Source organism: Zootermopsis nevadensis, unplaced genomic scaffold (assembly GCF_977971745.1).
Source record: "Zootermopsis nevadensis isolate Lab colony 2312 unplaced genomic scaffold, Znev_1.0 Znev_ptg000061l, whole genome shotgun sequence".
Lineage (NCBI taxonomy): Eukaryota > Metazoa > Arthropoda > Insecta > Blattodea > Termopsidae > Zootermopsis > Zootermopsis nevadensis.
The window spans coordinates 21066771-21092496 of NW_028259192.1; the positions used below are offsets into that span (position 1 = coordinate 21066771).

At 39.0% G+C, this 25726-nt stretch overlaps 1 protein-coding gene and 2 long non-coding RNA genes across 3 annotated transcripts in view; 2 read left to right on the forward strand and 1 right to left on the reverse strand.

Moving 5' to 3' along the window:
* Positions 1 to 7577: 7577 nt before the first annotated feature.
* On the forward strand, positions 7578 to 10792 carry LOC147871251 (uncharacterized). The gene is made up of 7 exons (XR_015532508.1): positions 7578 to 7659; positions 8102 to 8171; positions 8584 to 8661; positions 9111 to 9180; positions 9559 to 9636; positions 10088 to 10157; positions 10607 to 10792. It is a non-coding gene; the product is annotated as an uncharacterized LOC147871251 (long non-coding RNA).
* A 2944-nt stretch (positions 10793 to 13736) lies between these two features.
* The window catches only part of LOC147871252 (uncharacterized), a 74972-nt gene continuing 62982 nt past the window's right edge, over positions 13737 to 25726 (reverse strand). Inside the window, exons 2-3 of the long non-coding RNA XR_015532521.1 lie at positions 16138 to 16348; positions 13737 to 14852 (exon numbers count right to left, since the gene is read on the reverse strand). This is a non-coding gene — a long non-coding RNA (uncharacterized LOC147871252). The remainder of the gene's footprint in view (positions 14853 to 16137; positions 16349 to 25726) is intronic.
* On the forward strand, positions 14116 to 16672 carry LOC147871253 (uncharacterized). Its single transcript, XM_087340166.1, has 4 exons — positions 14116 to 14228; positions 14411 to 14560; positions 14753 to 14866; positions 16638 to 16672. The coding sequence occupies exons 1-4, from the start codon at positions 14116 to 14118 to the stop codon at positions 16651 to 16653; spliced, it is 393 nt and encodes a 130-aa protein (XP_087196292.1). The 3' UTR covers positions 16654 to 16672.

The following is a 25726-nucleotide window of genomic DNA, read 5'->3' on the forward strand; positions in this document are numbered from 1 at the left end:
TAGACTTGCGACATCGTGACTTTCGAAAGTAAGATGTTATCCAGACCTTGTCTGCTAATACGCTACTTACGTGAAATCTTAACTTTATCTGTGATCCATTAGCGTTGGTAGTTCTCTGACAAAAAGTATCTGTGACTTGGCTCACGTTGCTTAATTATTATCTTTGCCTTTCCCATAATGCACCTCGAAACTTGGCAAGTTGCCAGATCAGGGTTTTGTTTGGAGGAGGTGACATTTGTGAAAGCATTCGTCGTTTTCCTGTCGTTCAGTACGGACTTCCGGATTCCTAAGGTACGTCAGGCATCTGGTGTGCCCTTTCATTATAGCATATTGGTTACTACTGTGGTTAGTTGCTGTTTAGGTCAGAGCCTTCAAGCTGTTTGTCTGTTTTAGGCTTACTTTCAAACAGGTTGCATTTCAGTTTGGAAAATTTTTCGTTAGTTCGTATATGTGCTTGAGCTACTGTTGTAGATTTAATTTTTTTTTAATACTTGGTAGCAATATGGATGCCTTTATGCGATTAGCCACCATGTTTGATGATCGAACAAAGTGCATGGTGCGCAATACTCTCCGCCGTCGTCTTCATAAACGTTTATTAAGCTTTACTTTGCTGAATTATTATTTTTAAAAATTTCTGCGTTAATGAATTTATCTGCTTTAGTTGTCGACGATTTTCATGTTTTACCATTACTTACGGTACACAATCACATTAATAGTAAAGGCTGATTTAAAGACTACGACGTATATTTTATGAAGTTTTAACTACGACTGAGTTGAATTTAATTCTGCTCGGGCTACTAGTCGTGTCTTATGATCTAATGGACATTTAGCTAGATAACACGGCACATAGCCCAATAACAAATCATTGGATTCGAGTTTGTCGTATTGGGTATCTAATGGGTCTCCTTCATTTTGCGTGTTATTTTTCGTAACTTTTATGAATGTTGGTTTTTCTCTTAAAGTCCCATTAAGTATAATTCGTGATTTGAAATGCAATGACAATTTGAGTTTTATAGAGCGGTCAAAATCTGGATCGTGATTTTGTAGGATGACTTCTTGATGGTTGCCTAAGTTTCGGAGAAAAATATGGCTTTTGTCGTATGTGCAAGATATGTTTTACTTTCACGTAAATACATTTATAATCTGTAATCTTATGAGTTGTTTTATTTTGAGTGTGGTGTGTTGGTTTGTTGTGTCTTATGGTAGGACCACTGCCACCGGGTAAAAACCCATTTGCAATCAAAATAAATAATAATAATAATTTGGACGGTATGAAATTACGTAAAATGTTGTTTATACGCAAGTGAACTTTCGGTTTACGAACAATTGTGTTCATTCATAGACAAGGTGGTCAAATATTTGCTTACTAATTTTTATTTAAAATTTTTTTTTATGGTAATTATGTGAGTTTGGAATTTATCAGACGTTTATTTTTACAGATTGTAAAATTATGAATTTTAAGTTAACTGGGGTTGGGAGCATCAGGGTATTCCAATTTAAATTGAAAATTTCTAATGACTCTGGAATCTTGGCGATTGGTCACGAACATAGAATCACGATTGAAGGGCATCACAAGATCTGTATAAATACAGATCCCTTCAGCAAGAGGATTTGTTTTAATAAGCTGAGGCAATCTCCCATTCAAACAGCTCTTGGGAATGTAAACACGCTGTCTGGCCACAGGGGGTTACGGAGATCATGCTATCAGTTGAGATTGACGAGCCGGATACCGGCCATGCAGCATCCCTGCTCTGCGAACCGGCTTCAAACTTCGTATGTAAATTATGCACAGAAATGTAGAGTGCTGGCTGACCGGAGGTCAAGGGTCATTGGGGGTCGAATGATGCGCAAATTACAAATACACACAACATTTAGTAAAGATCTGGTCTGAAGACACGAAATTATTTTCCTAGTTTTTGCTGCGTCCCGTCAGTTATTAGTATTATTCATTATTCAGTGTTCTGTCTGACGACAGGTCCATTGCTCTGCCCAAAAAGAGCTCTCCAGTTTTCCCTATTCTCGGCTTCTCGTCTTAATTCCTGGAACGTCATCTTCTTTCCTTGTTTAAGGTCGTCGGTTAGCTGTATCAATCTTCTTCCTAGTCCTCTCTTTCCTTCAACCTGGCCTTCGGTGATATCACTCATTAATCCATTCCTTCTCATAATATGTCCCAGCCAGTTAGCTTTCCTTCGTGTAATCGCCTGCAGAATGTTTCTTTGCTCGTTGACTCTCCTCAATACTTCTTCGTTGGTCACTCGATCCGCCCACCTGATCTTCTCTATTCTTCTCCAACACCACATTTCGAAACTCTCCAGGTATTTCTGTTCCTTCTTCCTGAGTGTACAAGTCTCTGCTCCATACGTAACACTTCACTAGTTCCTTCTTCATCTCCAAGCCCAACTTGCTAGTGAGAAGTATCCTCTTCTTGACGAAAGCTGCCTTTGCTATGGCTACTTCCTTGGTGCATAGGGCGTCCGTCGTGATTATGCTTCCGTCCCGTCAGTATTTATTATAATCATGACATTGAACTACGGGAAGAATGCATTTAAGATTTTTTGCCATTAGGCTAGTATAATATATTGTGAAAGGATCAAGGAGTTTCGTAAAAGAAACTGTACATCAAGTTTATTGGTCCCCTTGTGGAAGAGAGAGGCATAGGTACAATTGCCACATTAGAGATGACCCGTGTTCCTTCTGACGCCTTCCATCTGCGTTGATTTGCGTGTTGATACGTAGTAAATAATGAACTGTCAAGAACTGTATACAGTTCACATACGATTTATAGCGCAGAGAATGTGTGAAGTCGTAATATTACGTCGTTGCTTAAGAGATTCATGTGAAGTTTAACCATCATTTTGTAGGAAAGGTTTATCTAAAAATTGATGACATTTTGTCAGTTTGTTTGTCTGTTTGTTTTGTTACGGGGCCAAAATTGATTCCTTCCTGGAAACTGATCACTTCTCGTTGGGTGTAACCGAGACTTGGTTTTGTATGTGGTACATCGTCTGCTTGATGAGGTTCGAACACTGGATCGTCTATTGTGGGAAAAGTATTTCGTGATTTTTCTCAGCGCCCTTTGTTTTACATGAGATTTGAAATTTTCGCGGCAGTAAAGATGTGTGTGTGTGTTTTTCAATTCTTAGTAGTACCAAAGATTGGACGTTTAGGTAGATACGAACATTTCCGAGGAAAGCGATGCTTACGTTTTCAGTTGCCAGCTTCAAATGTTCTAATGGGATAAGCCGATCTTGTATCGTGTGTAGGGTTGTGTGCGATATTAATTGGACGTATGAATCTTTGAAACAAGTTGAAAGAAATGACATGTTCTCTTTCGAAACGTCAGCTGGGATGATTGATGGTAAAATGTTAGCATGTAAGTGAAGACGTTTTCTCTGCTCTGAGTAATGGCTCTAGTTCAAAAGGTTTATTTCATTTACATTAAAAAACAAATACGTTTTCGAAACCGGGATTCTGCAAATTACGTACATGTTAGTGAAAAATACGTCCTGTGTTGTTTTGTTGCATTCAATCACTACTTGAAGTGATTTCGAAGAATCAAGGCGTGAGAAGTGATGTATCGCCTATTACGTAATGGTGCAGGACGCGTGTTAAGTTTCTGCGTGTGAAAAACCGGAGGCTTATGGACCGATAGCACCTCCATACAGCACTCGAACAAAGTCGTTATTGGGGAGGAAGTGGTCTCTGATGGCTCCGAGCTGATTGTGCTGTACGTAGCATTTAGATGTCATGACGCGAAAATCTTTGCGACGAAATTCCTTTCACGAATCGTTTATGTCAGAATTAAGTTCATCATTGGTTTCGATTGCATTCGTAAATATGTACGTTGTAATATTATACCGAAAAGAAGATAGTGATCTGTATATTTTGACGTTAGAGAGATAAAATTTGACTCATGAGGAGCTGCATAATTTAAATGGAGATGGAGATTTGAGTATTAACTTTTTATCTAAAGTACTTTGAAAATTTATGTGAAGCAGGTTATTGCATTACACGGACACTAACTATATATTGGTCCCATAAGAAACTTGCTTGAAGAATTGGGTTTTCATTAAAAATGTTACACCGAGGGTAAAATTTATTGATTTGAAAATATGCGTTACACAAATATTTCGTGATTTAGTAAAAAAATTTAGTACGCAAATGAAATTTTGTGCTATTGTTCAGATGGCGTGTTAATGTAAACCAAAATAACAATAAAAATATGAAATGCAACTTTGAATTGTCTTTCTAGATTCTAAGAACAGATAAACATACGTTCTTGAAGGATCATTCGTAGTACTTGTCAAGTAAATGATGTAACTTATCAGAGCTCTTAATATTTCCTGATGAATATTGTAAAATTTTGCATCATTTTTAATGCTTTACATATTGATTTAGTTATTCCTTACTTGGCGCGTTGTATTTTAATTATTACGAAAACTAATATGATGTCGCTAATTGAAAATCGTATATTTTTTCAAAATTTCCAGCACAACTGTCATACCAAGAGGACAGAGTTAAGTTATTTAGCATTAAATGGTGAGTTTTCTTGAGTTCAGGGCAAACTTTTTCCTTCCTATTGAGTGTCAAAAGCCCTTGATGCGTACGTGCTAGCAGCACGTAACCTTACATCCTTGTTCAGTTTTCTTTGTATTTGGCAGGTAGTATTTTGAAGTATCAAAACTAGAATGCAGCTATTAACTTTGAATTGCATATCAGTTTTTCAGGGTTTCCAAAAGCTTGACCACAGCCATCACCAAAACTTGGGGTCGCAGATACATTCTTTCATCTTAATAAGAAAGGCTCTACTTCAAAATACCTTAAAACTGCAATGAAGTTTTTATTAATTGGGACTCGCTCTCTACTTTCAGCATTCTACCAAGGTGACCACCACTATCATCGAAATCGCTGTACCAAGAGGACCTTGGGTCAGAGATAAATCATGTTAACTTACTTATTGGGTGAGAGTCAACTTCAAATTATCTCTAAAACTGCAGTGAATTTTTTATTAATTGGGAATCGCTTTCTCCTTTCAGCATTATTCCAAGGTGACCACCACTTCCACCGAAATCGCTGTACCAAGAGGACTTGGGGTCGGAGATAAATCATCTTATCTTACTTAATAGGTGATGTAATCCCTCATCTGGAAGTAGTTTGGTTTGTTAGTTTTTTTGTGTGTGTTTCCAGTATTTCAAAAACCTTTCTGTAAGATTTTAGCACCACCTACAGAGAACAAGGAGGGACTTCAGCCCTAAGAGCTAGAAGTAATGTTTAGGCCATCTGTTTAACATCCGATTTCGACTCCGTCTACGACAGACAAAGAAGTGTTTTTAGGAACAAGTGTGTGGGATCGTGGTGTGCGGTCCGTGAGAGGTCTCTCTCTGTCACGGGGGCGTGGGGGTGCTTCGCACCAAGCCCGGGACCCAGACGCCGAAGAAAATTAGGGTAGAGACTCACTCTTGCTTTAAGTCGCGATAGCGAAGGTTCTAGGACGTACTGGAAACTGTATATTGTATACAAATAAATAGTAGTGACTTCCAACTTCTATCCGAATCATTATTGGCTGGTGTGATCGGGCCGTTGACACGACCTGAGACAAGAGCTACATCCCGACTAGCTAGCAAGCCCCTAACAATCCTACACCCTGATAAGGCAGCTGTTACGAGGCCACGAGCAGTGGACGGTTACAGTGAGAGTCAACTTCAAATTATCTCGAAAACTGCAATGAAGTTTTTATAAATTGGGACTCGCTCTCTATTTTCAGCATTCTTCCAAGGTGACCTCCACTACCACCGAAATCGCTGTACCAAGAGGACTTTGGGGTCGGAGATAAATCATCTTAACTTACTTAATAGGTGAGAGTCAACTTCAAATTATCTCGAAAACTGCAATGAAGTTTTTATTAATTTGGACTCGCTTTCTCCTTTCAGCATTCTTCCAAGGTGACCACCACTTCCACCGAAATCGCTGTACCAAGAGGACTTGGGGTCGGAGATAAATCATCTTACCTTACTTAACAGGTGAGAATCAACTTCAAATTATCTCGAAAACTGCAATGAAGATTTTATTAATTGGGACACGCTTTCTCCTTTCAGCATTCTTCCAAGGTGACTACCACTTCCACCGAAATCGCTGTACCAAGAGGACTTGGGGTCGGAGATAAATCATCTTAACTTACTTAATAGGTGAGAATCAACTTCAAATTATCTTGAAAACTGCAATGAAGATTTTATTAATTGGGACTCGCTTTCTCCTTTCAGCATTCTTTCAAGGTGACCACCACTTCCACTGAAATCGCTGTACCAAGAGGACTTGGGGTCGGAGATAAATCATCTTACCTTACTTAACAGGTGAGAATCAACTTCAAATTATCTCGAAAACTGCAATGAAGATTTTATTAATTGGGACACGCTTTCTCCTTTCAGCATTCTTCCAAGGTGACTACCACTTCCACCGAAATCGCTGTACCAAGAGGACTTGGGGTCGGAGATAAATCATCTTACCTTACTTAACAGGTGAGAATCAACTTCAAATTATCTCGAAAACTGCAATGAAGTTTTTATTAATTGGGACTCGCTTTCTCCTTTCAGGATTCTTCCAAGGTGACCACCAGTACCACCATCACTGCCGTACCAAGGGAACAGAGTTAACTCATGTCGCTTTAAATGGTAAGTTTTCTTGAGTTTGGGGCAACTTTTTCCTTCTTATTGAGCGTCAAAGGCCTTTGACGTGTACGTAGTAGCAGCATGTAATGTTATGTTCTTTATATTTTTGTATTTGGCAGGTAGTATTTTAAATTATTATCAACACTAAAATACAACTAACTAACTAACTAACTAACTAACTAACTAACTAAGTAACTAACTAACTAACTGACTGATTGACTGACTGACTAGATGGCTTAACGAACCTGAAGGTTCATCACCTAATCAACCAAAGCCCTCAGCAGAATGCAACTGTTAACTGTATCTGGCATTTAGTTTTTCAGAGTTTCCGACAATTTGATCACAGCCTTCACCGTCACTTGAAGTCGCAGATACGTCATTTCCTCTTATTAAGAGAGGCTCTACTTCAGATTACCTTAAGAACTGCAATGAAGTTTTTATTAATTGGGACTCGCTTTCTCCTTTCAGGATTCTTCCAACCTGACCACCAAAACCGCTGTACGTAGGGGGACGGTGTCTGGTCGTCTCCTCTGTAAAGGTGAGTTTACTTGAGCTTTGGATGTTTCTTGATTTCTGTTGATGCATACTTGCTGGTAGTGAGAGACCTTGTATCTTTTATTTACATCTTTGTTGTTTGTATGAATGGAACTTTAAATTATGAAACTGCATTAACATTGTTTTAATTGGAACTCATTTGTTTTCAGAGGTGTCGACAGGCTTTCGACCACTGTCGTACCTGGGGGGCTGAGTGTTTCATTTTCCTGTATTCTTATGATTTGTGTTATTTTGTGTGATTTGTTCTGTGTTATTGTTTTGTTGTGTCTCATTGTTTTGTTGTGTCTCATTGTAGGTCTTCAGATTATCATGAAAACTGCAGTGAAGTTTTTGTTAATTGGGACTCGCTCTCTCCTTTCAGCATTCTTCCAAGGTGACCGCCAGTACCACCATCACTGCCGTACCAAGGGGGCAGAGTTAAGTCATGTCGCTTTAAATGGTAAGTTTTCTTGAGTTTGGGGCACGTTTTTCTTTCTTATTGAGCGTCAAAGGCCTTTGATGTGTACGTAGTAGCAGCATGTAATCTTATGTTCTTTATATTTTTGTATTTGGCAGGTAGTATTTTAAATTATTATCAACACTAAAATGCAACTAACTAACTAACTAACTAATGTAACTAACTGACTGACTGACTGACTGACTAGATGGCATAACGAACTTGAAGGTTCATCACCTAATCAACCAAAGCCCTCAGCAGAATGCAACTGTTAACTGTAACTTGCATTTAGTTTTTCAGAGTTTCCGACAATTTGATCACAGCCTTCACCGAAACTTGGAGTAGCAGATACGTCATTTCCTCTTATTAAGAGAGGCTCTACTTCAGATTACCTTAAGAACTGCAATGAAGTTTTTATTAATTGGGACTCGCTTTCTCCTTTCAGGATTCTTCCAACCTGACCACCAAAACCGCTGTACGTAGGGGGACGGTGTCTGGTCGTCTCCTCTGTAAAGGTGAGTTTACTTGAGCTTTGGATGTTTCTTGATTTCTGTTGATGCATACTTGCTGGTAGTGAGAGACCTTGTATCTTTTATTTACGTCTTTGTTGTTTGTATGAATGGAACTTTAAATTATGAAACTGCATTAACATTGTTTTAATTGGAACTCATTTGTTTTCAGAGGTATCGACAGGCTTTCCACCACTGTCGTACCTGGGGGGCTGAGTGTTTCATTTTCCTGTATTCTTATGTTTTGTGTTATTTTGTGTGATTTGTTCTGTGTTATTGTGTTGCTGTTTCATTGTTTTGTTGTGTCTCATTGTTTTGATGTGTCTCATTGTTTCGATGTATCTTATTGTAGGTCTTCAGATTATCATGAAAACTGCAGTAAAGTTTTTGTTAATTGGGACTCGCTTTCTCCTTTCAGCATTCTTCCAAGGTGACCGCCAGTACCACCATCACCGCCGTACCAAGGGTGCAGAGTTAAGTCATGTCGCTTTAAATGGTGAGTTTTCTTGAGTTTGGGGCACGTTTTTCCTTCTTATTAAGCGTCAAAGGCCTTTGATGTGTACGTAGTAGCAGCATGTAATCTTATGTTCTTTATATTTTTGTATTTGGCAGGTAGTATTTTAAATTATTATCAACACTAAAATGCAACTAACTAACTAACTAACTAACTAACTAACTAACTAACTAACTGACTGACTGACTGACTAGATGGCTTAACGAACCTGAAGGTTCATCACCTAATCAACCAAAGCCCTCAGCAGAATGCAACTGTTAACTGTATCTGGCATTTAGTTTTTCAGAGTTTCCGACAATTTGATCACAGCCTTCACCGTCACTTGGAGTCGCAGATACGTGATTTCCTCTTATTAAGAGAGGCTCTACTTCAGATTACCTTAAGAACTGCAATGAAGTTTTTATTAATTGGGACTCGCTTTCTCCTTTCAGGATTCTTCCAACCTGACCACCAAAACCGCTGTACGTAGGGGGACGGTGTCTGGTCGTCTCCTCTGTAAAGGTGAGTTTACTTGAGCTTTGGATGTTTCTTGATTTCTGTTGATGCATACTTGCTGGTAGTGAGAGACCTTGTATCTTTTATTTACGTCTTTGTTGTTTGTATGAATGGAACTTTAAATTATGAAACTGCATTAACATTGTTTTAATTGGAACTCATTTCTTTTCAGAGGTGTCGACAGGCTTTCGACCACTGTCGTACCTGGGGGGCTGAGTGTTTCATTTTCCTGTATTCTTATGATTTGTGTTATTTTGTGTGATTTGTTCTGTGTTATTGTTTTGTTGTGTCTCATTGTTTCGATGTATCTTATTGTAGGTCTTCAGATTATCATGAAAACTGCAGTAAAGTTTTTGTTAATTGGGACTCGCTTTCTCCTTTCAGCATTCTTCCAAGGTGACCGCCAGTACCACCATCACCGCCGTACCAAGGGGGCAGAGTTAAGTCATGTCGCTTTAAATGGTAAGTTTTCTTGAGTTTGGGGCACGTTTTTCTTTCTTATTGAGCGTCAAAGGCCTTTGACGTGTACGTAGTAGCAGCATGTAATGTTATGTTATTTATATTTTTGTATTTGGCAGGGAGTATTTTAAATTATGAACACTAAAATGCAACTAACTAACTAACTAACTAACTAACTAACTAATGTAACTAACTGACTGACTGACTGACTGACTAGATGGCATAACGAACTTGAAGGTTCATCACCTAATCAACCAAAGCCCTCAGCAGAATGCAACTGTTAACTGTATCTTGCATTTAGTTTTTCATAGTTTCCGACAATTTGATCACAGCCTTCACCGTCACTTGAAGTCGCAGATACGTCATTTCCTCTTATTAAGAGAGGCTCTACTTCAGATTACCTTAAGAACTGCAATGAAGTTTTTATTAATTGGGACTCGCTTTCTCCTTTCAGGATTCTTCCAACCTGACCACCAAAACCGCTGTACGTAGGGGGACGGTGTCTGGTCGTCTCCTCTGTAAAGGTGAGTTTACTTGAGCTTTGGATGTTTCTTGATTTCTGTTGATGCATACTTGCTGGTAGTGAGAGACCTTGTATCTTTTATTTACGTCTTTGTTGTTTGTATGGATGGAACTTTAAATTATGAAACTGCATTAACATTGTTTTAATTGAAACTCATTTCTTTTCAGAGGTATTGACAGGTTTTCGACCACTGTCGTACCTGGGGGGCTGAGTGTTTCATTTTCCTGTATTCTTATGATTTGTGTTATTTTGTGTGATTTGTTCTGTGTTATTGTTTTGTTGTGACTTATGTTTTGTTCTGTCTCATTGTTTTGTTGTGTGTTATTGTTTTGTTGTGTCTCATTGTTTTGATGTGTCTCATTGTTTTGATGTATCTTATTGCAGGTCTTCAGATTATCATAAAAACTGCAGTGAAGTTTTTATTAATTGGGACTTGCTCTCTCCTTTCAGCATTCTTCCAAGGTGACCGCCAGTATCACCATCACCGCCGTACCAAGGGGGCAGAGTTAAGTCATGTCGCTTTAAATGGTAAGTTTTCTTGAGTTTGGGGCAACTTTTTCCTTCTTATTAAGCGTCAAAGGCCTTTGACGTGTACGTAGTAGCAGCATGTAATCTTATGTTCTTCATATTTTTGTATTTGGCAAGTAGTATTTTAAATTACCAACACTAAAATGCAACTAACTAAGTAACTGACTGACTGACTGACTGACTGACTAGATGGCTTAACGAAGTTGAAGGTTCATCACCGAATCAACCAAAGCCCTCACCAGAATGCAACTATTAACTGTAACTTGCATTTAGTTTTTCAGGGTTTCCGACAATTTGATCACAACCTTCACCGAAACTTGGTGACGCAGATACGTCGTTTCGTGTGAATAAGAGAGGCTCTTCTTCAGATTACCTTAAAAACCGCAATGAAGTTTTTATTATTTAGGACTCGCTCTCTCTGTTCAGCACCCTTCCAAGGTGACCACCACTACTGCCGTACCTAGGGGGACGTTGTCTGGTCACTTCCTCTATAAAGATGAGTTTACATGACTTTTGAATATTTCTTTATTTTTGATGATGGGTACTTTCTGGTGGTATGGGACGTTGTATTTTAAATAATGAAAGTGTATTAATATTGTTTTAATTGAAAGTGCTTTTTCTTTCCATAGGTGTCGATAGCACCGAGAGCAGAACCATTGAACGTTGTAATTGGAAACCAACAGATGGAGAATGTGGAGCATTTCAAGTACTTGGGAAGCATAGTCACGACGGACGCCCTATGCACCAAGGAAGTAAAAGCAAGGATAGCCATGGCCAAGGCAGCTTTCGTCAAGAAGAGGATACTTCTCACTAGCAAGTTGGGCTTGGAGATGAAGAAGAAACTAGTGAAGTGTTACGTATGGAGTGTCGCGCTGTATGGAACAGAGACTTGGACACTCAGGAAGAAGGAACAGAAATGCCTGGAGAGTTTTGAAATGTGGTGTTGGAGAAGAATAGAGAAGATCAGGTGGACGGATCGAGTGACCAACGAAGAAGTATTGAGGAGAGTCAACGAGCAAAGAAGCATTCTGCAGGCGATTACACGAAGGAAAGCTAACTGGCTGGGACATATTATGAGAAGGAATGGATTAATGAGTGATATCATCGAAGGCCAGGTTGAAGGAAAGAGAGGACTGGGAAGAAGACTGATACAGCTAACCGACGACCTTAAACAAGGAAAGAAGATGACGTTCCAGGAATTAAAGCGAGAAGCCGAGAATAGGGACAACTGGAGAGCTCTCTTTGTGCAGAGCAATGGACCTGCCGTAAGACAGAACACTTAATAATAATAAAAGGTGTCGAGAGGCTCTTCACCGCAGTCGAACCTAGGGGGCAGATTGTTTCGTGTTCCGTGTTCATTTATTTGGTGAGTTTTGTTGATTTGGGGGCATGAATTATCATGAAAGGGGCAATGAATTTTTATTAATTGGGACTCGCTCTCTCCTTTCAGCACTCTTCTGAGGTGACCACCAAAACCGTCGTACCTAGGGGGACGTTGTCTGGTCGCTTGCTCTATAAAGATGAGTTGACTTGACTTTTGAATATTTTTCTATTTTTGATGATGGATACTTTCTGGTGGCATGGGACTTGAATGAAAGTGGATTAATATTGTTTTAATTGAAAGTGTTTTTTGTTTCCAGAGGTGTCGAGAGGCTCTTCACCGCAGTCAGACCTAGGGGGCGAAGCATCGTCTGGTCGCTTGCTCTATAAAGATGAGTTTACTTGACTTTTAAATATTTTTCTATTTTTGGTGATGAATACTTTCTGGTGGTATGGGACCTTGTATTTTGAATAATGAAAGTGCATTAATATTGTTTTAATTGAAAGTGTTTTTTCTTTCCATAGGTGTCGGGAGGCTCTTCACCGTAGTCGGACCTAGGGGGCGGAGCGTCGTCTGGTCGCTTGCTCTATAAAGATGAGTTGACTTGACTTTTGAATATTTTTCTATTTCTCTATTTTTGGTGATGGGTACTTTCTGGTGGTATGGGACCTTGTATTTTAAATAATGAAGGTGTATTAATATTGTTTTAATTGAAAGTGTTTTTTTTTTCAGAGGTGTCGAGAGGCTCTTCACCGCAGTCGGACCTAGGGGGCAGAGCGTCGTCTGGTCGCTTGCTCTATAAAGATGAGTTGACTTGACTTTTGAATATTTTTCTATTTTTGATGATGGATACTTTATGGTGGCATGGGACTTGAATGAAAGTAAATTAATATTGTTTTAATTGAAAGTGTTTTTTCTTTCCAGAGGTGTCGAGAGGCTCTTCACCGCAGTCGGACCTAGGGGCGAAGCGTCGTCTGGTCGCTTGCTCTATAAAGATGAGTTGACTTGACTTTTGAATATTTTTCTATTTCTCTATTTTTGGTGATGGGTACTTTCTGGTGGTATGGGACCTTGTATTTTAAATAATGAAAGTGTATTAATATTGTTTTAATTGAAAGTGTTTTTTTTTCAGAGGTGTCGAGAGGCCGTTCACCGTAGTCAGACCTAGGGGGCGGAGCGTCGTCTGGTCGCTTGCTCTATAAAGATGAGTTTACTTGACTTTTGAATATGAATATTTCTCTATTTCTCTATTTTTGGTGATGGGTACTTTCTGGTGGTATGGGACCTTGTATTTTAAATAATGAAAGTGCATTAATATTGTTTTAATTGAAAGTGTCTTTTTTCTTTCGAGAGGTGTCGGGAGGCTCTTCACCGCAGTCGGACCTAGGGGGCGGAGCGTCGTCTGGTCGCTTGCTCTATAAAGATGAGTTTACTTGACTTTTGAATATTTCTCTATTTTTGGTGATGAATACTTTCTGGTGGTATGGGACCTTGTATTTTGAATAATGAAAGTGCATTAATATTGTTTTAATTGAAAGTGTTTTTTTCTTTCCGGAGGTGTCGACAGGCTCTTCACCGCAGTCGGACCTGGGGGGGGGGGGGCGGAGCATTGTCTGGTCGCTTGCTCTATAAAGATGAGTTTACTTGACTTTTGAATATTTCTTTATTTTCGGTGATGGGTACTTTCTGGTGGTATGGGACCTTGTATTTTAAATATTGAAAGTGCATTAATATTGTTTTTATTTTTATTGTTATTTTTGTTGTTATTTTTATTCCAGAGGTATCGAGAGGCTCTTCACAGCAGTTGGACCTAGGGGGCGGAGTGTTTTGTGTTCCTTTAATTGGTGAGTTTTCTTGATTTTGGGGCATCACTTTTTGCTTTTTGAATGACAAAGTCCTTATTAAAAGTGAAATGATGTTGACTAGAACGTTTTTTTTCTTTCATGATTTCCAACCCGTGGAACACCAACATTGCTGAAACTTGATGTCGCAGGTGAGAATGAAATTCAAATTATCACGAAAACTGCAATGAAGATTTTATTAATTGAGACTCGCTCTCTCCTTTCAGCACCCTTCCAAGGTGACCACCCAAGGGGGACGTTGTCTGGTGATGTCATCTGTAATGGCGCAGTTCCTTTCTTCTCTTCATAATCTGGGAATCCGTTCAGAGGACCTTGGCTATCGCCCCAAACCATGGGGTTGTACTCCGTCCAATGTGCAGTGGTGAGTTTTGTCTTGTTTGGGGCACTCTCTTTTGTATTTTTGAGCTCGAAAGGGCTCTTTATGCATACGTAGTATCAGCAATGAACTTTATATTTTCTCTTATTTGGCAGATTGCACATAAAATTGATATGTAAACTGCGATGATGCAGTTGTTAATTGGTACTCGTCTATTAATGTTTCAGGAATTCCGCCCAGGGGACGATGACCGTTACCTCCGCCACCAGCTGTAGTGGGTGCAGTTCCTTTCTTCTCTTCATAATCCGGGAATCCGTTCAGAGGGTCCTTGGCTACCGCCCCAAACCATGGGGTTGTACTCCGTCCAATGTGCAGTGGTGAGTTTTGTCTTGTTTGGAGCACTCTCTTTTGTATTTTTGAGCTCGAAAGTGCTGTTGATGCATACGTAGTATCAGCAATGAACTTTATATTTTCCTTTATTTTCTCTTATTTGGCAGATTGCACATAAAATTGATATGTAAACTGCGATGATGTAGTTGTTAATCGGTACCCCCTTCTTAATTCTTCAGGAGTTCCGACAACCGGAGGAGGACCATGACCGCTCTTCATAATTCGAGATTTCTGCCAGAGGACCTCGGCTACCGCCCCCAACCCCAGGGTTGCATGTACCTGCATCATGATTGGTGAGTTTTCTCGAATTCTTTGCAATATTTATTTCTTCGAATGTTAAAAGACTTACGTAGTTGAAAAGTTGATACATGAATTAAAATTAAAGAGTAACAAAGTATTTTGTTTTGAGATATGAAACGAGGCTAACGATAGACGTGGAAAAAAAAGTTCCTTCGAGAAGTGAGCGGCTTCAGCTCAAAATTTTTGTGGACTTTGGTAGATTTATGCAGGATTTTCGCCGAATCACATTTTGGAATCTTACCTCCATAATTAAATGCACTTTGCGATAGTAAATACGAGGTGCGATCGGAAAGTTTCCAGACTGTGTCAATAGAGGGCGAACCGGATGTAGTACGAGCTTCTGCCGCTAAGGGGTGCGGCCTACATTCATAGTGAATCAGTGTGCCAGCCGGCATCATCGAATTAGCATTTGTTTCTTAGTTACGGGCGTTTTGGTAGTGCATTACACCGACCCTCCTGCGATTGCGGATTTTCATGAACAAAGAGTGTGCATCAAATTTTGCCAAAGACTCGCCAAAACGGCTACGGAAACCTATGAAATGCTAAAGCAAGCATTTGGGGAGTCCGCAATGGGTCGTGCACAAACTTTTGTGTGGCATTCACGTTTTAAAAATGGCTGAACCTCTGTCGATGATGATGATGACAAGCGTTCTGGACGACCATCTTCGAGCACAACGCCCGAAAATGTTACGAAGATTCGGCAGGCCATTCACGAAGATCGACGTCGTACCATCAACGACTTGTGCGACATTGTTGGGATAGGCTATGGGACCTGTCAGCTGATTCTAAAGGAAAAACTCCAAATGCGACGCATCCTGTCTGAGGACCAGAAGCAGAATCGACTTCTCGTTTGTCAGGAGCTCAAAGATCTTGCAAGAACCGACCCCAACTTCCTTTCTAAGCTCCGTGTGACTTCTTCCTCTTCTCAAAGATGACAATTCAGCTAAAGGGAAGGAGATTAGAGACGATAGAAGAGATTCAGGCAGAATCGCAGATGGTGCTTGACAGGCTGACAAAGAAAGATTTCCAGGGATACTTCCAGGCTTGGCAGCGGCGCTGGGATCGTTGTGTTCACTCCCAGGGGAACTACTTCGAGGGTGATGGATGAATTTAATACCTGAGAGAAGTGTACGGGTTTTTATAGGCGCAGTCTGAAAACTTTCCGATCGCACCTCGTAAAGACGGAATATTTAAAAGTGAATGACATAGTTTTACTGACTTTACACTGTGTTTCTTAACCAAGCGGTTTAATTAGCCTGAGTACCTGCAATTTCGTGAGGACAGGAAAAGTCTTCTACCCCCGTACTCGAAGAATGTGAAAGACAGGTTTGTATTATCTTCAGCGTGTGTCGCAAGTCATTCAATGCTTGTTGGCCGAAATTCCTTTGCTCTCTTGTTAATGAGGCAGTAACAATTGATGCCCGATGAACATGGCGTAAGAAATCGAGGCACGTCTTGAAGTTCGCTTGTTGACACTTAAAAAATAAAAAATAAAAATTGTTATTTACAATGATTTATAAATTCTATTAAGGTGATGGTTTATAACCACACTCTGTATTCTGTAATACATATTTTTTTTAACTCGTTTCTTGACATGTTAAATTTATTTTGTTCTTGAAAATGTCTCCGCTTGTAAGGGCCTCTTGCCGTAGTGCAATTGCTTAGACATTTACAAATTTAAAATTAATTCACTTACAGGTGTAAAAAGAATTTTGTATTCAAATTGTATGAACAATGTGACTGAAAATGATTGTTCTATTTTAGCGCTGCGCTGTGCTGAGTTCAAGAGATGCTTCCTGGCTCCACGCCGAGATCCCGGAGTCTTCCGATCTGCGGCGCCGAGCTCAAGAGATGCTTCCTGGCTCCACACCGAGATCCTCGAGTCTTCCGATCTGCTGCGCCGAGCTCAAGAGATGCTTCGCGGCACCACACCGAGATCCCGCAGTCTTCCGATCTGCCATCGATCGTCAACTATAAAGGTGGTGAGTGTCATATGACAACTCGAAAGGGTGGTGAGTGTTGACAAGTTTCATTATTCGCTAGTGCTACATACGCAGTTGATAAGTTACAGATATTGTTTCTCCCGTCGTAAATCTTATCAGCGATGTAATGACAACAGACACGACAATAATTTTACTAATTTATGCCTTATTATTTGAAACCAAATATAAGATTTGAATCAAGAATAATATATGCAGTAGTCATTGTCGAACAACCATCATCATCATCATCATCATCAACATCAACAACAACAACAACAACAACTCTACGGATTAGGCCATTGGGTCTGATCCATGTCCTGGATCTAATCACAGCTGGTCCTTGCAACGTTTTCTCTGTTCTCTGATGTCGCCTCAATTTATAAATTTGGAAACGACTCCCTAAGTATTTGAGTAGGTTCAGATTCTAGAATTGGAAGTTTTGTTTTACAGGAGGAGGATTCACATCAGTAGTCGTCGTTGAATGATATCGGGCTAATCACTTGTCGAAGGAGTCGTACCAAATGTCTTAAGTAGATCACCCAACCTCTGAAAAGAGAGGAAAAAAAGCACGACCTCGCTAAAGCGAGGCAAATGATAAGAAGATAGAAGAGGAGTTGTTCAATGACACTGCTGCAATTTATAAATTTTGAAAACCACTCCCTAAGTATTTGAGTAGGTGCAGATTCTAGAATTTGAAGTTTTATTTCACAGGAGAATTCACTATTATTCATATTATTAACAATTAAAGGAGTCTTATTCAGTATTTGAAACCAAGTACCAGATTTGAATCAACAATAATATTTACAGTAGTCATTCAATGTTATCTCCACAATTTATAAATTTGGAAACGACTCAAATTCTAGAATTTGAAGTTTTATTTCACAGGAGAATTCATTATTATTCATATTATTAACAGTTACATGAGAATTATTTAGTATTCAAGACGTGATTAGACTGGAATTTCATAATTGATTTAATTATTTTAATGGTATGATAAATATTATGTCACAAAGTTCAGTTTAGACTTTTGATAGGATTGAGTATGATGAAAATTTGACCAAACAACGTAAAGTTAGGAATAAGGCATAAATTACTGGAAGAAGTTGTCGTGTAAACTGAATAATATTTAACGTAAGTGTGGATCACATTGTACGATGGGATGAATGTAATTAAAGTAATTAAGATTCTAGCCATTGATCAAGTCTAATGTATTGTGTAATGATTGTAAAGGAGTTGCTAAAGGAGTTTGTAAAACGTGTTACAGAGATAGGGTCGTCATTATTCGTACGTACTAAATCGTGAACTATAAAATTCATATACGCCATCGTTGAAGAGAGATTGAATTTAACCGGTTTTTTTGTAGGGATAGTTTATTTAAAATACTGATTATTTTTCAACGATGTCTAAATTGACAGATTATATAGCACTTTATCGTCAAAAACCCGATGGTTTGATGCCAGAAAATTTTAAAAATTGTACGTGTATAATTGTAAAAGTTGCATTCTTCGTGCTCGTTTGAAGGTTATGTTCGATGAACTTTTGAAGCTAAATTGAATTTGTCTGGAAACTCGTCCGCTCCGATTGTTCGGAACTACGTAGGCGGTAGAAACCGGCATATCGCGGGTCTGTAGGGACACGTTAATTTAAGAGAGATACCGTTTTCTGAAGATGGTGGTTATAAATACGTAGTCAGAAATTCGTGGAACAGGCATATTTATGAAAACTTTTTGAATTTCGGTGGGTAAACTCGAGGCGTCTCGCTAACATTTGGAGCCAACTTGTGAGTGGATGACGGGGGTCGTATTCCACGGGATAAACAGTCGATGGACACTGCTAATTCGCAGTGGAATCATAGTTTGAAGATACAATCTAGTTGCATTTCTGTCACTACTCTTTGGGTCACATTAGCATCCATGTTAGATGGGTTCATGTCGCGTCGTCAGGTTTCTGATTGAAGGACAGTCTCCAGTTATGGAGGTTAGCTGTGAATATATTGAATAAGCAGTCGCGGATAGACGATAAGGGGTGGTCCTAAAGCTTGTGGGTTGTGCATAGGACTAAGAACGCTTGATCGTAAAAATGTTTTGTGTTACGAAAAGAATACGAAAGCCTCGGAATAGGATGGATCGTATGGATACACGACCCAGGCGATGTTTAAAGGACCTGAGATTGGAACTTTGCATGTGAGGAGCTCATATGGGACAGGGGCGTTAGCTACGGAGGTGGGGAAATATAGTTTGGATATTGCAGGAATACAGGAGGTTAGGCGACCTGATGACGGAAGACAATTGTATAGGGGAACTCATATTAGACTATATAAAACGGAATTAGCAGCACGGCGGGCAGTTAAAAGAGTAGAATTTGTTAATAATAGGCTGTCATGTTTGATTATTCGTGGCCGATGGTGTGATATTATTATTTTAAAATGTGCACACAGCAACTTAAGATAAGGATGATTAGGTAGAAGATAGTTTTGTGGAGAATTAGTAAATTCCGCGTGAAAATTCTGCTAGTAGAATTGAATTCTAAAATTGGTGTGTAACCAAGTATAGGGAGTGAGGGTTTTTACATGAAGTTAGTAATAAGAGGGTGAGACTAGTGAACTTTGCCACATTCGAAAATGTTATCGTCAGAAGAACAATATTCCGACATCTTGATATCCATATGCACACTCATAGTCGAATTGATGACGTTGTAATCGATCGGAGGAGACAATGAAATATCGTAGACGTGCGATCTTAAAGGGGAGGTGACTGTGTTATTGACCGTTATGTAGTGATTGCCAAATTGAGGGAAAGATTCTCGGTCAGATGTGCCGAGCGATGTAGAAACTAAGCGAGAGTGCCAGGAGAAAATTTTGAATAAGTTGGCAGTCCTAGAAAACGTTGAAGAGAGACGTGGATAATGTCTGAGGGAAAATACGTGACAACATGAAAATTTTCAGCTGAGGAGAGTGTAGGATACCATAAAATTTAGCATTTCATTTTATCTGCGGAGGTTGAAATTCATGAAAGTATGCACTCTAACTAACTAGATGGCTTACCGAACCCGAAGGTTCATCACCTCAAGACCGTATTTTAAATATTTCGCCAAGTATGTATCTTTATAGCGCAAACATATATAAATCGATATATTTGCAATTCACAAATCTTGCCCGGTTTCCGTTCGACGTACCTAAATAATTGAAAGGCTCTACGGTGCCCGATATTTTCTATGTAGAACTTTGTTTTTATAATAATGAAGTGTGATGTTTTAAAATATTTGTCGTGCGTCATATGTGAAGTCTACAGAGATTGATCGACAGTGTGTAAGAAGTTTCACGAGTGTCTTGTCAAATGCTCTCAATGCTTCGGTTCGGGTGTAATCTTTGTAGAATATTAATCTTGCTTATTTTACTTACACTTTATTGCCCTTTTATTTATAGACAAATTTTTTACGTGGGTGGTCGGTAATTTAATTTTATTAGGTACATTCCGTCCCCTGTATCATGCACGAATTGTCACGTAAGGATTTAATTTTTTAATGTTTTCCGCAAAATGAGGGAGTTCATTGTCAAGGCTTGTAGTCAGTGACAGTAGATGATACTTTTTTCGAGTCTAGTAGTCACTTACCAAACGTGAACATTTCTAGGTTTTTACGTGAATCAGTCGATCTTTTATCAGTTCGTATGTCAGTGTAGACGATCGTGGTCCACAGTTCCAGTAAAGTGGAATAAGATGTTTGAAATCTTGAAGAAAGTGCTGAAGATTAAAGATAGACGAGTTATTTACAGTATTTAGAAACATCAGGTGGCTATAATAAAAGTGGAGAATCGAGAATGACGCATTTATTAAAAAAGGAGTAAGACAAGGTTGCAGCCTATCGCCCCTGCTGTTTAACTTGTATGTTGAGGAAGGAACGAAGAAAGTGAAAGAAAGTTTTTGGGACAGGAATAAAGGTCGAAGGGGAGAGGATAGGAATGTTAAGGTTCGCTGATGATATTGCCCTTTTGGCTGAGAGGAAGGAAGATGCAGAGAAATTATTGAATGGTATGAATAGATTACTCAGTGAGCAATTCGGCTTAAGGATAGAGAAAATTTACGAGGAGCAGCAGAAATAAATATCAAATTTGGGAAAGACACAGTAGAAGACGTGAAGGAATTGTGTTATTTAGGAAGGAAAATCAGAAAAGATGGACGAAGCAAGGAAGACATTGAAAGCAGATTAGCACAAGCGAAAAGAGAAGTCTACGAGTGTGAAACATTGAAGTGGAATTAAGAAAGATTTTTCTGAAGTTGTATGTTTGGAGCACAGCGATATACGGAAGCGAAACATGGACAGTGATAAAGGCAGAAAGAAGAAGGGTAGAAGCATTTGAAATGTTGAAAATTAAGTGGACTGATGAAGTACGAAATGAGGACAGGCGAAGGAAGAAGTCTATGGAAGAATCTTACGAGAAGACGAGACGAGATGGGATGGTGGGACACATTCTGAGGCACCCGGGATTGGTTAATTTTGTAATGGAAGGAACAGTTGAAGGGGGAGACAAAGATTGGAATATGCGACGCAGATTTTTGAGGATGTGGGCTGTAAAAAATACGTGAAAATGAAGAGATTGGGGCAAGATAGGCGAAATTGGAGGACCGCATGAAACCAGTCGAAAGAATGATTAGAAAGAAAGTTCCGGTAAATCTTTATTAGTGTCTCTCTGTTACTTTCAGTATTGATGTTTGTTGTTATACGTAATTTTCGCTCCCCATTTAAAGTCAAAAACTCTTGAATACGTGCTGTTTCTTACATTTACTTGTATAGAGGTGATTTAAGACACTCGTGTTACTTGGTTCACTTGCGTTGACGCGTCCTCAGATTGTGGATGGAGGATTAGGCCCCCTCGGACGTGAAGGGTAGACGCGAATGTGTTGAATAATCAGTCTCGGACAGCCGTAAAGGGGTGGTCCACGAGCTTAGGGGTTTGTGCGTGGGGCTGAGACCCCCTCACCTTAAAAACTTATTTTGTTACGTTGTGTCTAAAAACGCCTGGGGCCTGGATTGATTTCTTGGCATTACCCAATTTGAGGATAAAGATTATGATCCGAGGGATAATTTTCACGAAGAAATAGAACAGCTGTGTGGCACTTTCCTAGGTACCGAATGAAAATTTGGTAGGAGATTTGAGTGCGAAGGTACGGAGGGGGACAAGGAAAGAGTATATGAAGTAGGTAATTATAATAGGGGTCTGAGAAGTAAATTTTGTTGCTTCGTAAAGTGTAATTGTGAAAAGGACAACATTCCGTCATCGTGACACTGAGAAACATACTTGGAGCTCTCCTGATGGCGTTACACATAATGACATAGGGCATGTTTTCGTTGACGAAAGACGACACTCGAGTATGTGAGATCGTTGAGAGGAGCTGACTTATACGGGACATTATCTAGCAATGAAAAAATTAAGGGAGACACTTCGATTCCAGTAAGGGAACAAATAAGACAGAAATTGTGTTTAGAAAGGTTCTTATGAAGTTAAGGGGATAAAAGTGGTAGAAATCTCGAATATATTTTGTGGCTTTAGAGAACTTTGATGACAGTTTAGTTATTAATTTATGTTGGGAAAGTATTATGGGGAATATGAAGACCTCAGCCAACAAAAGTATAGAATTTCGCGAAGTAGAAGAGTTACAAACCGCAATCGAAACTTATAGAAGTGGGAAGTTATCGAGAAGTTTAGAAGTATAGTGAGTTTAATAAGCACGTGCTTAAACGAAAGCTATGTTTTTCATGAAGAACGGTCTGAGAAAGGAGATGTTTCGTCTCATTGCTCTTACACTTTATACTAGAATACGCCATGAGGAGAGTCCAAGATAGGCAGAAGGGTTTGCAATCGAATGGGACACATCAGCTGTTGGCATATGATGATGATGATAATTTATTGGGTGACAATATAAATACATTAAAGAGGAAGGTAGTAGACAGGTGGGGGCTAGAAGTAAATTAAGAAAGCACTAATTACATGTTAGTGGCTGGGAAAATTATATTAGGGTAACTAATAAATCTTTTGAAAGTGTTACAAAGCTAAATTATTTCGGAGTAACAATAACAAATGAAAATTATGTTGACGAGGAAGTTAGGAAATGCTTGCTACTTCTCAGTCCAAAATATTTTGTCTTCCCGTCTGATTTCTAAGAACCTGAAAATTAAAGTATACAAAACAATAATCTTGCCTGTTGTTTTGTATGGGTGCGGAACATGGTCTCTGACTCTGAGGGTGGAACACAGATTGCAGGTGTTTGAGAATCGGGTGTTGAGGAGGATATTTGGGCCTAGGATAGAAGACGATGGGGCGTGGAGAAAACTGCATAATGACGAACTTAAAAATCTGAACCCCTCCCCCAATATTGTCAGGGTGATTAAGTCGATAAGAATGAGGTGGGCGGGACATGTAGCGGGCATGGATGGGACAAGAGGTGTGCACCGGGTTATGGTCGGGAAGCTTGAGGGAAAGAGACCGCAGGGGAGACCTAGACGTAGATGGGAGGATAATGTCTATGGGAGATAGAATTTGAAGGCGATAGGATTTTGTTGGTCCAGGACCGGGACTGGTAGAGGGGTTTTAATTCGGTGATGAACCTTCGCGTTTCCTAAGCCAGTTGAGAAGGGATTATCTGAAAAAAATTAATGAACTTAAAACTAATTACAGAAAGAGAAATATAAATCTATACAGAGGCATAAATGATGTTGAAAAAAGTTACGAACGTAAATTTAATATTTTGAAAGACGAGAATGGTTGTCTGCCGTTATTGCCAGAAATTAGTCTTATCAAAGTGGATTTTTAGAACTATAAATCCCCGGGTTCTGAAGTTACGTGCCACAGCAGTGGAAGGAATGTTTTATTGAATCAGTTGACGAGAACTGTGATCAGACTGATTACGATGATTATGAAGGAATCTGTCTGTTATCATCCACGTAGGAGACTTTATCCAACGTTCTTCTGGCGGGGCTGATTCCATATGGAAATGAAATTATTCGGGATCAGTGTGTGAAATTTTGTACATTTGTCAGATTGTAGAGAAAAAAGGTGGGAGTAAAATTGGGCAGTCTAACTATTATAGGCTTCAGGAGAGAAGCTCTTAACAATATTTTGGTGTACCTAAAATGCTAGTCAGGGTAATTAAAAGGTGTTGAAATGAAACCGCTGGCAAACTTCGTTTAGGTAAAGATTTGTCCGATACGTTTGGTATTCAGAATTTTCTGATGCTTTTTAATTTCGCCTCAGAATATGACATGAGGAAAGTCGAAGAAAGTCATGGCGGTTTGTTATGTTCTATGCCGGTAATATTAATCTGTTTGGCGAAATCGTAAATACCATGAAAGGGAACGCAGGAGCACTGTTAGGGCTAGTATGGATGTCGGTCTAGAATTAAATGCGAGAAAGACAAGGTACATGGTCGTGTCTCGACATCGGAATTGAGGACAAAACGTTCGAAAATGTGGCAAAGTTCAAGTACTTGGGGAACACACTGTAAAGTGAGAATGGTATTCATTACGAAATGAAGAGGAAATTAAATTGAGGGAATGCTCAGTCTATTTCAATGGAAAACCTTTTGACGTCGTATAAAGACAGAGTAATAAAATATTGACTTTATAAGGACGTTGCTGGAATGTTAAATTGAAGGTAACGCACCGTAGTGAAATTTATTAATGTGAAAATGTACACGTGTGATATTGAAGGAAGAGTCACTAACTGAATTTTTTAGACGCTGCCTCGTAGGTATAAAATCAAAATACGGAAACAGAATTATGGAATGCAAATTGGTATTGTATCTTGAGACTGTGAGATGAGGAAATTGTCGAGTTCAAGATCGTTTTTAATAATAGCCCTTTTTATTATGACAAGTAAACGTATTCGGAACGATGCACCTATCAGAAGTCGTAATATATTCCGGTGATTAGCGCGAAATGTTGCAACACAATTTTAACGTCTATGACGTGGGAAAATTTCATTACAGCTTACGAGTTGGCCGTAAATGTAGGCAAAATAAATTACGAAAGTGTAACAAATTTGTCATTAATACACGTTCTTACGATGAGAATATAATTTGAATTTGTCAATTTGAAATTACTTAAATGTTTGCTTGAGTCGAGCCTGTTATGCATTTCGACTAATGTATTACTTAATTAAATAGGGAGAAGATTTTCTGGAAATATTTTGTAGGAGTGAAAAATATAACTTAAGAAAGGCAGTTTCGAAGCCTACGTTTTCGTGAATGTTTTTCGAAGACATTTATGTTTTGAAAAGATACGTATTTTGTGACGTCCTAATTTTGAACGGCGTACCACCAAGTATGAAAACCTTGAGCATAAAAAGCGACAATTTATAGTATTATGCAAACTCCTTTTCTGTGACAAGGATCTTCGTAATGATTAAGAATGATGAATCATAATTGCGTTATATAACGCAATGAAGCGTATGTAGCACTAGTGTTAATTATCTATAACTTTTAGAAAGTCTACGTTAATAAAACGATTTAGCCTTATTAAAGGGCATATTTTTGCAAAGTTTGTTTTCTTGCATATGAGTGTATAAAGATGTGTTTTCCTTTCCTTGATCCGTTTTCAGGTTTTTGTGGATTTTATTTGTGTTTTCAGGGTTGAGTGTTTTCAGAGATGTTTTGTGGTTTAGAGTTGTCGAGTAGTTTCAGAATTGTCGAATGCTTTCAGAGTTGTCGAATAGTTTCAGAGTTGTCGAATGCTTTCAGAGTTGTGGAATAGTTTCAGAATTGTCGAATGCTTTCAGAGTTGTCGAGTGCTTTTATGATTCTTGGGTAGTTTAAGGGTCCGTGGGTGCAATCAGATTTGTTGGGTAGTCTGAATTGTGAGTATATTCAGACTTGCAAG